General features: G+C 37.1%; 1 protein-coding gene across 1 annotated transcript in view; it reads left to right on the top strand.

The window, feature by feature from the left end:
• Positions 1-16,879, top strand: part of WDR33 (WD repeat domain 33) — a 62,861-nt gene that overhangs the window by 10,157 nt on the left and 35,825 nt on the right. Inside the window, exons 2-7 of the mRNA XM_088538095.1 lie at positions 6,756-6,980; positions 8,231-8,299; positions 8,770-8,874; positions 9,497-9,592; positions 10,075-10,226; positions 12,007-12,104. Of these exons, the coding sequence (XP_088394221.1) occupies positions 6,777-6,980; positions 8,231-8,299; positions 8,770-8,874; positions 9,497-9,592; positions 10,075-10,226; positions 12,007-12,104 (724 nt within the window). The 5' untranslated portion in view covers positions 6,756-6,776. The remainder of the gene's footprint in view (positions 1-6,755; positions 6,981-8,230; positions 8,300-8,769; positions 8,875-9,496; positions 9,593-10,074; positions 10,227-12,006; positions 12,105-16,879) is intronic.

Genomic DNA, 16,879 nt, shown 5'->3' with positions numbered 1-16,879 from the left:
GCAGTGACGTTGCTTAAAAGCAGTACTGTGAATATTTTGGTCTCTAGCTTTGTAATTTGGTGTTTTCTATAGACCGCCAGCATATGTGGATAATTAAGGGGTCTACTCAGGCAGAAGTACAATCTTAGGTTTAAACTCAATATTCTGCTGTCTGCATACCTTCCAGAAGACTCTCTGCGATCTGCAAATGAACATATAGAAAATTACATTTTATTGCAGGGTCGTCTTTTCTTCCATTGCAGTGGGACTGGAATTTTTGAATACTCAAGGGACATAAATTTTATGCCTTTTTTTCTTCTACTATTGTAGGCTTTTAGTCATTTTTTACAAAGTATATGAAATTTCATGGCCAGGGCTGAGTGGGGCATCTTGCTCTCCATTATTGCATCTTGCTTACTAATTCAGATGTTCCTTATGTGGTATGTGCTGTTTTTACCAAAAGTAAGATTGTGTTCTGCTAAGCAGTTCAAAGACAAGACAGGTCACAGAGTGACCTCGAAGATAAGAGTGTATTTTGGTTACTGGTTTTGAGTTTCTTCTTAAAATGGTTGTTATCTGTCTTTATAACTTGTGGGAAGTTCATCAATCTGGTAGGGAAATGTAAATATCCACAATACTTTTTCTGGATTGTATTTTTCTAGCTTTAGCCATTTTACTCTTGACAAAGCAGCTTTATCTGTATAAAATCTGAGACTTAGAAAAATACTGTAGACTACTTCAGTTAAATTATGATTTTGAGTGTTTTTTTTTCTCTCCAGCATTTCTTAGCATACTAGTAATTATAAATCATATCTGTTTCAGCAAATGGAGTAGTGAAACACTGATTCAAAACTAATCTTTTACTAAGGCTTTTTTAATCTTTAAAGGAAGAATTTGGAATGTCTAGTTCTAGTAATTTAGAATATCAGGAAGATCACTTTCTAAAGAAAAGCAATTCTTCACTTATGCAAACCATTTTTCTGTGTACCCTACCTGGTGATTTCATCCTTTCAAGAAACTTCTGGAAGTGTAAGCAAGTAATCCATGCTTCTTAGCCATTAAGTCATGTTACAGCTATACCTATGTAAGGTAAATGGTTGGTGTAAATGCATATTTCTTCTTCTGTTTTCTAAAGCATGAAAAAATATTACTGAAGAGGACAGAAACAGCACATTTGCTTCTGGAGTATATCCTACCATAAAATTCTCTAATACTGGGGAGAAAAAAAGATTCCTAGATCAGGAAAAAGGGTGGATGTTGAGATCTAGAAAGAATTTTCCCCCAAATAATGTGAGTCTTTTAGGAAAGGGAAAAAGCAGGGAAAGGTATGGAGATTGCTGTTCTCCAGAGCAGAGATAGGGAGTCTTCCAAAGGATTGGGAAGAATCAAAACAAAGCCTAATTTCTTGTATTGTGAACTGGTGAAATTATCTGTGTATTGATTTGGTTCCGTGATGTTAGGTTACAAAATTGAAGGAAAAAAGGCAAACAGAAAATAACAAATCCACCACCATGCTGGAACCCAGTATTGAAACTTGATATGAGAGGAAAGGGAGTAACAATAAATTGGACACACTGTTTTTTTCAGAGCAAGCATGTTGATTTAGGTGTGCTTACAAACACCATAATATGTAAGTTAGGTACCTTAACCACATGCAGAGATGACTGAATTTGAAGAAATGCTACTGAAAAAGGAATTGTTCAGTAGCAGTACCCTGTACAAGTGAAGGTGGTTTGTCTTGGCAAAGAAAGCTGGCATTGCTGAGATACCAGCAGACTGCTGTGCCAGGCTGCATTATGTCTTTGCTTGTGTTTTCCCCCTGCCTCGGGGAGCTGAGCTTCCTACTCTGTCATGGTGTTCCTTGCATTGAAGGGCCTGATCCATATTTGAAATTGTATGTGCTATTGCAGTCCAAATAATTACCGTTAATTTTCACTTTCTGTTATATATTGCTTTAAAGCTTTCCTATACTTTGTTAAAATTTCTAAGATGGGTTTTAGCAATATACAGTTGCTGCCAGGGACTTTTTTATTACCTGCTTTGTCCTTTATAGTTATTTTAATGAATTGTGTCTTAAAATGTCGCATGTTCTGCTATAATGGGGGGAGCAGGCATAGGGTTGGCTAAATCACTGTCTGCTGGTGGTTCCCTGGAGAAAGGCTTCTGTTTAGCTGCTGGGAAACATGTTTTTCTGACATGTACAGATTATTACTCGCTGCACTTCACCCAAGCTCCTTTCAGTGAAAAGTAACTCCCTGCTAAAATCAGCAAACCAGTTTTAGTTGTCAGTTACTGCACTTTGTTAATGATAAAACTTTCTGTATAAACCACATGAAAATGTGACGAGATTATGCATTAGTTTTTTTCTTCTAGTATTAGAATATGCGTGAGAACTAACTGATAAAAGGCATGTTTTTTTTCTCCTTAGTTTACTAAGGCGGCATGTGTAAATGGATGCTTTTGATTTAGCAGCCTGATTTGTTCTGTCCTAATCTGGTGAAGTTATCTGTGAATCGATTTGGTTCCATGATTTTAGGTTGCAAAATTAAAGTCTTTTAATTGTCAAATTTTTTTGCAGGTTTAGTCTTGGTATTTAAAAGCCAGTGATAGCCAAATAAGAAGGAGAAATAACATTAATACTATGCAATTAAATGCACATATTATTGTAATCTTCGAGTACACTAAGTACATGATGACTTTTTATACTGATATAATATTGTGCGACTTTCCTAGTTTTTTAGAACTGATCTTAAAAATCCATCTATTTCTTGACAATGTGCTATGCCCCATATAAGGTCATCACCAACTTTTTTGTTTTCAGATATGTTGTACAAATGCTATCTGAATACTCGTTAGTATTAGTAAACTTGCCATCCTTTGTGGAGTGCATAGGAATGAATAAATGATAGGAATGAGTAAAGGGCACGCTTTGTTTCACAGACATTTGTTGGTAGTAGGATACAGGGATCCTACAGGGATGAACATCTTGGGTTCTGGCATGAGCTCCAAGTTCTCTCTTCTACACTGCTGTTTTTGCCCAGGTCTCTCCCAGATTCAACTCTTAAGCTTTCCTTTTTCTTTTTTTTCCTGTGCTTGGCTCTTACCTGTACCTATTTGTCAGGCTTCTCACTCATTCTTTCTTGACTTCTTGACTAGTTCTTTGAATACTTTTTTCCTTTGTATGATAACTCCCACTCTTCGTCTGTTTTTTCTGCTTTGTCTCTTTTGTCCATCTGTTCATACTCTTCCCTTTAGTTTCATGTCAGGTATGCCTCCATTTACTCCTCAAACTGATTTTTTTTCCCTAGTCTCATCATATTAACTGAAAGATAGGTCTGATTACTAATATTTTTGTTCTTATGGACAACCATGTCTTTGCCCAGTGAATTAATGAAAGGCTTTATTTATGTATCCCCAAATCTGGATAAGCCCATCAGATTTGAAAGAGTATTTGTAGGGCAGAAAATGGGCGGATGGACAGTCACCTCTGCGAAGTCACGTGTCTGCTCTGAAAGATGGGGAGACCTGAATGAATGACCTGTAAAAATCAATTCCATAGTTTAAGGTGTGATGAAAATTCTTACAACTAAAAGCATATAATAGTTGGTAAAATTACCATCCAGATAAAGTGTGACCTTCCCTGTGCTTTGCCTGTCTGTGAAAATCTCTCTGTTGCTTCTAATCCTGTGCATCAAGGCACCGTGGAGTCTTCCGTTTATACCCTTATTTATTAACTCAAAGTAGAAGAAACTTGGTCTTTTGCTTAAAAAAAGTACATTACTGCTCTGGATTATGTATTTTTCTCTGATATTTGTTTACTTGGTTTTAGTTATTCTACCAATGTAATAGGAATTTTACCCGCAAATCTGAAACAGTTTTTAAGTGATATAAAAGAGCTAAAGGAGAGTATGCTGAAGCATTGATTTATCTTAGCAAAAGACTAGATAGGACACTGAAAGTTAAAGGTTAACCAATGGTATATTTGAACAGAGAACATGTTCTTGGAAATAAATTTTCCAGTTTCATCTGATGAAGAAGAGGTTTCCTGGTATACACTTGCCTCTGGAAGCTCTCTGTTTAGAGATTTCTGTGTCTGTACGTGCATACACACAAAGTACTCAGTGATGATTCAGGTGTAAGGGTGTGATATGGATAAAAGCACAGTCTTTGAGGCATTATTAGATAAAAATGATCCTGGGCAGAAATCTTTTTTGAAGACTGTTTCCTACTGCAAGTGGGAAGCTGTTTGCAACAGAGGTAGCAATTGCCAAAGTTGATGAAACAGCTGAGAGCATCAAAAGAACCAATCCTTTTGTTCTTTCTAGTCCTCTAATATCTTGCCCATATCCATCTACGCTTCTGCTGGGAGGGAGAAGGGGGGTGTGTATGTGTAGTTAACATGCTGATGCTTTTCAACTTTTAACCAGCAGTTGTTGCTGATGATGCTGCATGGCAAGTGTATGACATTCGTCCAGATACAAGCTAGAGGCTGTTTGCCCTGGTTTGGGGGATGCCCAATCTGAATTGATTCATATTGTAGCTAACATTGTAGTTAACTATATTAGTCCTTGAAAGATCTTCTTGAAATATTTGTTATTGGTCTGACAGATGCGAGTAAATATTAAATCACTTATTGCTTTGGAGCACTCCTCCAGAAAGAATTCATATAAAGCTCTTTTGCAAAGCTCTCTTGACCACTCAAAATACTTTCAGCAGTCCTAGATTATATTTTTTGCCTGCAAATGTGTCGCTGCTTCTTGAAATCTATTTTTCACATTGCATATGAAAGAAAAGTGAATATGAAAAAAAGTCTCTTTTTTTCCTCTTCAGTGTGGTAGTGGTAGGAATGGGGGCGTTTGTATCTTAGACCTGAGGGAAATTAGTGCTGGGAAAAATGGCAATTTTTGGAGCACAGCTTCAGCTTTAGAACCATGTAAAAATACTACTGTTACAGGTTTAATATCTATTTTCTCATTTTAGTGGAAGCTTCTATCTCATGTTATAAAACCATTATTGCCTTTTCATTTTATGTTTGAGAGGGAACATTTGGAAAGGCTGGTATAACCTGTAGGTCTCCTGTGCAGAACTAGGGCTAGGGTTTGGTGCTAGGGCTGCTTTGGCAGCCTGCCCTTGTTTTGGGCCATTTCAGTGGCATTTGGGGCAGCATTTGGAGGTAGACCTTACTAGAGCACCTGGAATTGAGCAACTTTCAGGCTTTTTTGGTCTTTTTTATTATTATTTATTAGAAAATATCTAGCTAACAGCTGGGTGTGGAAGACTGTCACTTCACTTACAGTGAAGCTTCTGCAATATGCTGGGTTAACAGTGGGAAGGAACGTGCATTTTCTAGGTTTGCAAAGCCCTGAGCAGGTTAATATCTTCCCTGTGACGACAAACTGATGTTTGAAGGACAACCTGCCCCTTGCAATTATAAAGTACCTTTAAACCCTTTTTCTTGCTGAGCATTTCTTAGCTTTATCTCAATGTTAAAAAAGAAGCAGCATTTTTCAGTTATGCAGCTCAAAAAAAAGCAGGTTTAAGTCTGTCAAATGAAGTAACTTTCCCACTCTTTCAAACTGAGGACACTAGGAATGTGACGAGAGTATCTTTTTGCATTTACAAGCAAATGATTTCACCTCTTTTTTATGTTGTTCCAATTTTATTTTCATTCTGTTTAATAAATGTAACATGACTGTGTAAATATTTTAGCCACTTACCATTAACTTCAGTCTTTATGCAGAACAGGATTTTTCAGCGTTCTCTTGATGCCATTGTTAGTTTATTTTGGTGTTTTTTTGTTGGTGGTGTTTTTTTACCATACTACAACTGGGGAAACTTTCATTGTTTTAGAGTATGTCGTATGGCAGTGCTTAGTCTGAATTTAAAGTTTACTTTAAGAAGAGTTTATACTGGAATTTTTAAATGTGGGAAGTTTGCTATGATTTTATTACTCAGGGTTTGTACAGACCTGACAAAAGAAACAAAAATATCTTTCTCCAATAACTCTACCCCACAGAAACGTATTTTTTTCATAATATTTTTGTAATATCTTGAGGGGAAATTCAGTTATATTTATGAAATCATGAAGAGGATAGATTTAAAATATTTAAAATATTTTAAAATATTTTAAAATATTTATGTACTCTTTATGTACTCTTTTATGTACTCTTTTAAAATATTTATGTACTCTTAGCACAAATAGTTGCAAGTGTGCCTGAAGGCAGAACATGATCTGTTACAATTACGTAAACAAAGTGTAACTATGTTATTAGATACCCAAATATGATTTGGGGGCAGCCATTAAATATTTTTTCTTGTTAATTACATTTTTGAAAAGGAACTGGTGTATTTGTGTAGGTGACCTCTTGTACCTAGTTATGACTTAATTTGCAAGTGATATGTATGTGTCTCCTATTGTATATTGAATCTAAAATACCATATTCTGTTGAAGGGGCTTAATGTTTCTTGCTTTTTCTTATACTATTATTATTGAGGACATTGCAACTTCATCAGGGCAAAAGAGAAGTTGAGGGATGGTAATGGGCACCTCATGGGTGATGTATTTGAAAGCCAAATTCCTCTTGGTACTGAACTTTCGGCTCAAGGATAGGTGAGGGGGAAGAAAAACAACTCTTCAGAAAGAAATCGCAAACCTGACTTCTTAATCCACTGTTTATTTGGAAGTAGTTTATTCTTGTAGATGTTAGCTAATGGCAGGATTAATACGGGCTGCTTGTTGTTATTGCATTAGTAACCTACTGTTCAACCTTTTGCAGCCTTTCAGGAGCAGGACAGCCATGGCCACAGAAATTGGCTCCCCACCCCGTTTTTTCCACATGCCGAGGTTCCAGCACCAGGCGCCTCGGCAGCTGTTCTACAAAAGACCCGATTTTGCACAGCAGCAAGCAATGCAACAGCTTACTTTCGATGGAAAGCGGATGAGAAAAGCCGTGAACCGGAAAACCATAGACTACAATCCCTCTGTAATTAAATATTTGGAGGTAAGATGACATTTTGGTTTTGTTTGCATTTTTTTGTTTGTTTTCTGTCCTGAAATTGGGTGTTCCCCTTTTCACACGTACACAAGGAAGCTTGGGATTTTGGGAAACCTACTGCATTTTCTGAAAAGTGTCAAGTGCTTGTAAGTTGAGTGCAGTGTGGTATTTGGTACTTCCAAATAGCACTGCATATACACACAAGTGATTCTGTAGGTGTGCTGCAAATTCATCTGCCTGTGCGGGCAGTGGAGTGTCTTGTATGGTTTCTGACTTCTGACTGGATATATAAGCCCCGTGAAAATAATATAGTTTTATTGCTTTGTAATAGAAAATAACCAAAATGTGAAACAATCCCCTCCAATGGGCACCATAAAATCTGTTGTCTCATCCTTTTACTAAGTAACACCGACAATTATCCTCTCTCGTCTCTGAAGATCCGTTTCCACGCAGATAATAGCTACAGAATAACTTTATTGAAATTTTGTTGAAAAAATGTTTCTAGGAGAAAAGCTTGTTTCAATATTCACAACCTGTTTTTATCTTAGCAATGCCAAAGATTCCAGCAGTAGCAGACCTGCTTTAGTAGTTCAGGGCCTTTTTACTTTGGCAGAAATAAGTAACCTCTAAACTGTGTTTACTTAAACACACAAACAATCCCCAAGCACTCCTCTGCCTCTAGATTTTGAACACTTATAAAAACTTAAGATCCATCGGAATTCAACTTCAGTACCCACTGCTGTACCTTTGAGCTGATTTGATGTGATTCTAAAAAAATGAGAATAATGTTTATCTGTTAGTCTCTTTGGCGTAAGAAATTCAAAATGAAGCTAAAATAGATTTAGCGTGAAGCTAAGATTTCATCCTGAATTTAGCCAAGCTTCTAGTCAAATATGTTTAAAAAGGTAGAATTTACTGTTACCCTCAATCTGTTAAATTCTCCTGTATGTTTTCTATTCCTTGGTTGACAACAGTGCACTCAAACTGGAAAAAAATGTAATCTTTACTTGATGCTTCAACCATAGAAGCTTGCTTTTTGGCTCATATTAGCAGGGGGGATCTTCAGCCTTCTGTTTAGACCATAGAAATTCTGCTGGTTTCTTGAGACCAAAAGTTTTTAACTGAACTCGTTCTAAAATCTGTGGAGTGTATTTGGGATTTTCTGAGCAGACTGTCTATATGTTTGCTTTTTTTGTTGTTTGAGAACAATGAAGTATGGTCATGGCTTGAACCAGGAGTTGTTTTCTTCTTTCCAGAATAGAGTATGGCAGAGAGACCAGCGAGATATGCGAGCAATCCAGCCGGATGCAGGGTATTATAACGATGTAAGTAAATTTTTTTTTTTTTTTTTTTTTTAACTTCTGGGTAAAGTTCTGTAGATAAAACTGTCTGGAAACAGGATGGGTTCTGCCCGGCAGTGGAAGTTCTCTTTTTGTCCACAAGAGGTCTCAAAGATATGAAGAATGTCCTCGCCTTATGTTCTCTTGGTCTGTTGGTGCCTGTCCCTGCAAAGTGCCTGAAATGGGAAAGGCTGTTAATTTTTTTTGACTTTAACAATGTACTTATTTAGCTTGCTAAATATTTATAGGCTAGTTGTACTTGAAGATGCTGGTTCTGGATGCTTGAGATGGTAAATCATGTAGGCTTTTGAATACTATTATGGGTGAATTCCTGGCAGTATATTTTTGCAGGTTAAAAACTTGAATTTCAAGAAATAGGTCCTCAGAGGGTATGTTTTTCTTGCAACTTTTGTTTAGAAATATTGCTACTATACCTGTTGTTTCTTCTCTTGTAGTTGGTCCCCCCTATAGGAATGTTGAACAACCCTATGAATGCTGTAACAACAAAATTTGTTCGGACATCTACGAACAAAGTGAAGTGCCCCGTATTTGTTGTCAGGGTGAGTATTGTGTTGGTTTGCTTAGTTGCATTGCCTTGTATTTTATCAGTTAAGTGTGAAATTCCTTAATTTAAAGAAAAAAGGTGTTGGTAAAAGCTATTGCCAAATGAAAGTATTGTGTGGAATATTGTAAATTCTCTTCCTTGTCTTTTTAGGAAGGGTTTTAGAAAAATCATGAGGTCTGAGTACAAAACAGTTGCATTTCCCATATTTTAATCAAAGTCTTTCAGAATATTTTTCTGCTAATGTGTTTCAACTTGCAGAAAAGAATTGGTTTCTGTGCTCTTTGACTCTTGTAGCATTTTCCGTGATGTCAACAGTGTTGTGTTTAATCTGGCTACTGTATGCTAAAAATGGATTGATGCCAATAAGCTGTTTCTTCTAGGTGACTAGATTTTTTTTTACTGCTTTTATAGTGGGCTTGCCTTCTCACTTGTTAGAAAAGTCAAAAGCCCTCTGGCAAGGTTATTATTATTTTTCCTTCCATTTTACATCCACTAGAAAATCATTTAATAAATATCTTTTTTCAGATACCCTGAAAGAAGCTTATGATTTACGTAGAGGATTATGAAGAAATATTTAGCTATTACCTTCTCAGTTTAATTCAATTTTTCTTTTGCAGTGGACTCCTGAAGGGAGGCGCTTGGTTACTGGGGCATCTAGTGGAGAGTTCACCTTGTGGAATGGACTGACTTTCAACTTTGAAACGATATTACAGGTAAATTTATCTAGCAAGGTTTCAGCTTATTTTTTCATGATCACAGAGCATGTTTGAGGCCTACATCTTCATCTGCTCATCATTGTTGGTGACTTAAGTGCAGTAAGAGGAGTCTGAGAGGCTTTTTTATTTTTTGGTCTGTTCTGATCCTACGGCGTATTGAGGCTATAGACAATTCGTTTAGTGCTTCTCATTCCATATCCATATACTAACTGTTTTCAAGGACATAGGAATATAAAATTAATAATAAAATACCCCTTAGAAACAGAAATGCAAATACTAGTCTCTTATTTAGAAGAAAACCCTATACATAGTAAGAAGATGTTTTTTCCCCACAAGAACTTTTCAAATCTAACTAGATCATCATTATATTCATTTATTTGTTACAGCTGTTAAGTAGGAACTTTTTCTGACTTTTGTGTTCGTGTGAGTCAGATAGTATTTGAATGTGTTTGCTAGAAGTTCTGTTTCTAACTTCACAGGCTCACGACAGCCCTGTAAGGGCTATGACTTGGTCACACAATGATATGTGGATGCTGACAGCAGACCACGGGGGATATGTGAAATACTGGCAGTCCAACATGAACAACGTCAAGATGTTCCAGGCACATAAGGAGGCGATTAGAGAGGCCAGGTTTATACAAAATATACCATTTTCTGTAGTACCTATTGCCATGATTAGACTGTTCTCTAAGTGTATTCTGGGTGCAGGAATGCATGGGTTCTGTCAGATTCTGGGATACTTCCTGCACCACATAAACACAGTACTCTCTTTTGTTTCCACATTCTCACCGTTTTGCTGGCACCTTTCTGAATTAGTATTGTCCCAGTATCCGCCTCTGCAATATGTTAGAGATGTATTTGTCTGCCGCATTTTGCACTGGTATTCTTTTCATTTTTATATGGTGACGATGTGTATCAGTTATTCCTTTTTATACGCACTGTGTAAGACGACAATTTCATTCCAAATAAAGAATTCAGTCTTTAATAATCTAACTGAATAAAATATAAAGCCTTCAGAAATAAAACACCTGCATAGTTCTCACAAAATAATAAAACGCTAAATAAAGTGAAGAACTGCTTGGCTTGGTGAAGCCAAGACTTCCAGTAATACTAAATACCCACGCAGATTGCCACATGCAGAAGTATAATGTTAATAATGAATGGGTTCTTCAAGCTTGAAACTGTAAGCAGACTATTGAAAAGAAGACTGTAGGACATTCTCTTGGTTCAGTGTTTATGCCTCAGTTGTGCAAATGTCTACTTTATATTGAAAATGGAATCTAAAGTGATACTATCAGTAGTATGTAAATGGAAGAGGTTTCTAAAGCAAAGCTGCACATAATCTTTAGTGAGATATGGAAAGAGAAGATATGTTTTTAAAGTAAGCCTGAAGAGAAGCTGCAGACCCAAAATAAAGCTAAAGCAGTGTTTCTTCGGGTTCAGGTGCTGGCCCTTGGTGGTAAAGGTTCACTGCCACAAAAACACCTTCTCTAAGGTCACTGTTTTTCTTTGGTAGGGTGCAGTATTTCCTGACAGTTTGGTTTATATAAGAAGTGACTGCATTTGGATTCAGTTGCTCTCCATCATGCCCATACGCTGAATTCCGCTACCATTTAAGCCCTTTCCTGATCATAAAGATCTAGGATTTCAAGGGATTCTCATGTGGTCTTTCACTGCACCAGAAAGGAAGTGGGTGCCTGTCAGTTGCTGGAGATATTCTGGCCCTAATCACATGGCTAAATAACTCCTTGCTTTTCCAGTGACTTTCGTCAAGTGATACTGATCCGTCAATCTGGAAGCTACTTCTGTGTCTGTAGGATTCTTTTCCTGGTGGTGATGGGGCGGGTAATAGGAGGGAATTTCTCTAAATTCCTCCACCATAAATGGTACGCTTGTTTTATATATAGGTATTTTTTTCAACAGTTAATCCAACTAGCCTTTTCCTATAACCAGCTTTCCATTGTTTTTGCTTCTCTGCTGCAAAGCACCTGTGGCTGAAGAGGAGTTTATTCCTAAGAACTGTTCTCCTGTGCTTCTACACAGTGTCACTTTTATGGTATTACCAAACATGAAAAACTAGGCTGACAGTTACCAAGTCATATTGATGTTGCTTTTCATCCTGCAGAAAAGGTGCTACCGTGTGCAATTGTAGGTAGGAAGGTGCTAAGAAAAGAAAATCTGGAATTTTTTTCCTCCTTTGACTGGGAGAACAATACTGTAGTAATCTTATGCTTACAGTCATGTCTCATGATGAAGTGTCAGTTGGCAGGCACAGTGTTCACTTAAGTCCCTATGTTCAATGCCTCCTTCAGTGTATAACACCTTACAGTATAATTTTGCCCTGTCTGAGAAGCATAGATAATCTGTTAAATGCTGACTTCTTTCCCCTGCTGTGTGTCTTCATGTAACAGTTTCTCACCCACGGATAATAAATTTGCTACATGCTCTGACGACGGCACTGTTAGAATCTGGGACTTTCTACGTTGCCATGAGGAGAGAATTCTTCGAGGTATGTGTACCAAAAGTACTGATTGGGATATTTCAAGAGGGGCTAAGCTACTTTTTTTTTTTTTTTTTTTTTCCTCCCTCATTAGGTGTACACGATACAGATGTATCAGCTTGTCTCCATTTTTTTGTAATACATTCCTGTCTTAAATCCTCCAAAGAAGTTTTTGCTCAGCTGCTGTTACAGGTGCTTTATATTCAGGCTGCAGTTCAACATGGCTTTAATCTATTTACTGTCCACCTAAACTCTAAATAGTAGAGGTGGATATAAGGATATTTTTCTACTCATTATGTTAGTAGAAACAACTGTTTCTAAATCAGGAATACACTTCCTTTTTCCATAGCTTAATCTTTGTGAACACTTCTGCTTCAGAACGCACATCTTCATGCATTCTTTTCATGGGAGTACCTTTCATTCTGAATTAAGAGGCAAATTAGTTAACTGTTTCTCAGCTCTTAAGAAAAGCAGAATATTTAGGTAAAGAAAACAACTCGGTCTTGATCACACCGTGCATAGTACATGCAAGTTATCCTAGCTTTAGTTCAGTAGATTTCTGTCCAATATCTGCGAACTAACTTCTGGTGCCTTTTCACAGGCTATGTAGGAGCTTTCTCTCTCTCTTTCTGCAATCTTGAGTGATAACATTAGCTTTTTGGCAATTATTCCTTTCTTGCAAAAGATGCCCAAGGTATTGGATTTAGTAGGAGGATATGTTACAGGCTGCTGTGAGATCGGTGGGGGGATATAGGCTTGCAGAGAAACTGCAACAAAGATGTGCAATAATAAAACATGCCATTTTTTATTTAGTTGTACAAGCTCATTCAGTGCTTTCTCAAAACAGGGATACATGTGTATTTTTTGGTTCTGCTTGCGGCTTCTTCACTGTTTTATGAATTACATCTCTCTGATTCTCTTATTTTTAAGCTCTGATTTTACTAATGCACTCCTTTCAAACAAAAAAACACTCTGAAAAGACACTGGGCTCCACTAGGCAATCAGGATTGTCTATCAGAAGTTCTTTCTAGGCATTATTATAGTAATATGTGCTTGGCAAGAGCTGGCAAGCACATTGCTAGTCTGTCACTTAAATGCATTATTCTGGAAGGACTCAAATTTGGGACTAGCTTGCTTGTTTCTTTACAGCAGAAATACCTTCTGTGCTAAACACATCTTTTTCCCTACTCCATGTCTGTACTAACTACTCTGTTAAGTTGTGTAAAGGGGTTTGCAGAGTTTAATCCAGTGTCAGGATTGTAATAAATTCCCATGCTTCTCCATTCTTACCTTCCTCTATAAGGCAGAAGGAACAGAGCATTAATTTAGGCCACAGAGAACAGAACATTTCGTTTCTTCTATTACCTTACATACGTGAACATTGTGAATATAATCTCTAGAATTATGTTCAATTTCTTGTCTTGTGCAGCAATTTTGTACAGTAACTCTGTAAAGAATAATTTGGCTTCTACTTCTATGGCATATCTGTGATACACATCTGAAGTTTCAAATGTTATCAAATCTTCACACCTCTCTGTAACATTGAACAGAACCAATTCATTCTTAGTTTCTGCTATCTGATATCAGGAGAAGAAAAAGAAGAAAAATAATAACTTTGCCAGTTGGATGGAGGGAAAATGTTTCAGCAAAATATTTTGAGTTGGACTTTTATTTAGTTTTGAGTCCCCAGCATTATTTAACTGATCAGAAGACTTAAGGGAGCTGCATGAGTAACTTAAGTAGCCTCCTCAGAGGGAGAAATACAGGCTTTCAGTTGTTAGAGTGTAGTGCTTATGGCTTCAGGAGACTGATTTTCAGCTTTTCACTTCTGCATGTTACAGTGACCTGTAACATCTTATTTAATATCACTATTGATTTAATATCAATAAATTCTCTGCTGCTGCCATTGAAAAGCTTCAGTGGCCTGTAAACTAGAATTGTGGTAGGAGTTAATTAAAAATACATTGCATTTTACACATAAAGTGTTTAGATCAAATAAAGTAATAAATGATTTGGTCTCCAGATTCTATAACCTGTGTCTCAGACACCCTGTTTAATATTGATGCCATGAAGTTAAAGGGAATCTGCAATATGGTTTGGATCCAGAACTTTGCTTTGTGTATTGTAATAGTCCTCAGGTTGTGCACGCTCAGTTATGAAAGTCAGGTGTGCTCATAAATTAGTTACACCTCTCAGGAATAAAACATCACTATCACCTTATTCCAACTGAGTTTTCAGGAATAAATTAGGAATGTCATCTAAAATTAAGGCCAAAGACTTCAGTGCTATTGACTGCTTTTAAAACAGTTTTTATAAAGAGCATTAAAGGTAGCTTGGATGAAGTTTGCAGGAAAATAATAAAATCCTATAGAATTATTATAGATGCTTTTCTTTGCCCCAGAATGAACCATACAATTTATTCCCATTATATGGTGAAATATTTTCCATTGTTTAAACTGTTCCAAGGAGCTCTTTTATGCTTATCTTCCAGGGACAATTGGGAAAGCAAGTTGGAAAGGGTAATTTACATGTTATTTTTAAAAGTTTTTTGCTGAAATTCACATATTCACCATAGTAATTTTGTTAGTTAAAGTCGTGTATATGTGGGTTGCATGAGAACCACAATGGCTCACCGTGTCCTAATGAAAATAGGACATCCTGTATTACTTTTTCCAAATGCCCTGAGTTCTGGATCTTATTTCTTTAACCTGCCTTTGAGTCCCTTGGCTGTCCAAGCTTTTCACTGAGTTTTGTTGCTTCGCTGCTATTTCTGCTACGGTGCTTTTCTAAGGTATATTGGTGTCGGGGGGGAGGCGTGGGGCGTATATTAATCCCTCTTAATCCCCCCCCTTTTTTTTATAATTTTAATTCTGATGTTGAAGTGCCTGCAAGTCGATCAGGCCCTTTTTTAATATCCTAAAGAAACATTGCCAGAAATCCATGCCAGTAGTGTCTACTTATGTTGATTTTTGTGGTATTACTATCTTAAAAGCATGAAGATGAGTCGAGTCACTAAAATGCGCTGTTAGGAGTCAAACTGTTGTTAAAACATAAATGTTGCCATTAAAATATCTAGGCATGAAAAATAACCTATAGAACAGAAATATATTGTTTTCATTTCAGTATAATTCAAAGACATTTCTGATAATCACACTTAAAACAGTATCAGTTCGTTAGTCCAAATAGTAACAATGAACTTAATGCCAAGACTCTTGTAAACAGCCTCCATTTCTGTAAGAGCATTTGTATTGATATTTTAAATAGCATTAGCTACATCTGCTGCCTGTATTTTAGCAGAACTATTTCAGAAGTTTGGTGTCCCTTTATTTTCCTCAGAAATTAAGGCAATTGGTGATACAGCCTTGAATCTCTGGGTGTTGGGGCTGGGTTAATGTATTACTCAGAACATTTTGAGATTATTAGCGATTCTATGATTTCTAAACTCCTCACAATGTGAAATCATTGCCCAGGATGTTACAAACATATTTTTAAAGTTGTAGTCTCCACTGTTCTGCCTCTCAACAGTCCCCCACACAAAGCAGTAAATATGTGTGTTTGGGAGGACTCCAAGTTTCAAATTTAAAGTTGTGAAATCTAGGTTAGCTGTCCGTTCCCAGGACTTCAGAGGCTGCCTGGTTTAAATAGGTCTTTTGGGGAAGCTGAGGCTTCCTGGCTTTCTTAGGGTTGGTGGTGGAGAGCTGCTTTCTGATGGTGCAGTAGAGCGCTTGTGCCGGGAATCGCTCCAGTCATGGTAAATCATACGGTTTTCATCTGCGCGCAGGTCATGAAAGACATGCCTCAACAGGTAATCTTACTGAAAAAGCCCTAAAGACTTGCTTTCCTACCTTCTACTCTGCTCCATGGCGTTCATTAGGGAATAAGATACTCCCTAATGTTTTAGAAATATTTGGGGAATATTTCGATGCTTTGGTTGTTTAAATCTATCCTGTATAGCCTGACCTTTCCACATGAAGGTGCGGGATCTCTCCAGAGTTGCCTGCTCATGCTTGCTTGTCCCCTTGCCTGCTCATCTAGTACATCCTCTAATTTAGAGGAGATGCAATCACCAGTTAAAAGGAACCGGAGAACCAGAACTAAGTCATGTTCCTTGAGCCTGTCTCAACACACCTGACATAGCCAAAATCTTTTACATGTATGCCCCCATTTACTCCTTTACTCCTAGATATACATTACTGTTAGTCTTTGAATCTACAGAAATTTGGCTTTTAAAACTGTTACCTTTTCCAGATGTGCAATTGAACTCCACATGGGATAATTTAAAATAAAAAGTCTCGATGTTTTAGTTCCATCCTTTTCCCCTTGTTTTTTATGTGAGATTTTTTTTCAATTGTTTTCCTTCAGTATGGGAGGAAGACCCTGCAAATTCAAGAAATGCACATATGTTAATGCTGTATTTCTTGTAAGCAGATATAATATTTAAATCTCTAGGTTTTTTTATGGGCGTGTTTCTTTATGCTGTAAGGATTTCAGGTACATTCAATGTCTTTTAGTCTTCTGATGCATCCCTACATGACTGAATATTAGAAGGACTTTTCCTCAAAGCAAAAGCCCAAGAGGAGATGAGACCTGGCTGATGTTGACTGGCGCCAGACATGTCAATCTAGAGAAGGCAAGTCTTTGAATTTTTGAACTTAACAGGACAAGCTGTTTTGAAATGGCTAGTATTTCATTGGAGAAATCCTCTTTTTGTTAATGGTTTTACTGTGGCAGCCAGTGTTCCAGGCCTTCGATCTTGGTGTGTTTTCATTACCAAAGCAAAGTTG

Source organism: Tinamus guttatus, unplaced genomic scaffold (genome assembly GCF_059628265.1).
Source record: "Tinamus guttatus ecotype Peru unplaced genomic scaffold, ASM5962826v1 Tinamus_guttatus_pri_ptg000927l, whole genome shotgun sequence".
Lineage (NCBI taxonomy): Eukaryota > Metazoa > Chordata > Aves > Tinamiformes > Tinamidae > Tinamus > Tinamus guttatus.
This window is presented reverse-complemented; position numbering and strand designations above follow the sequence as displayed.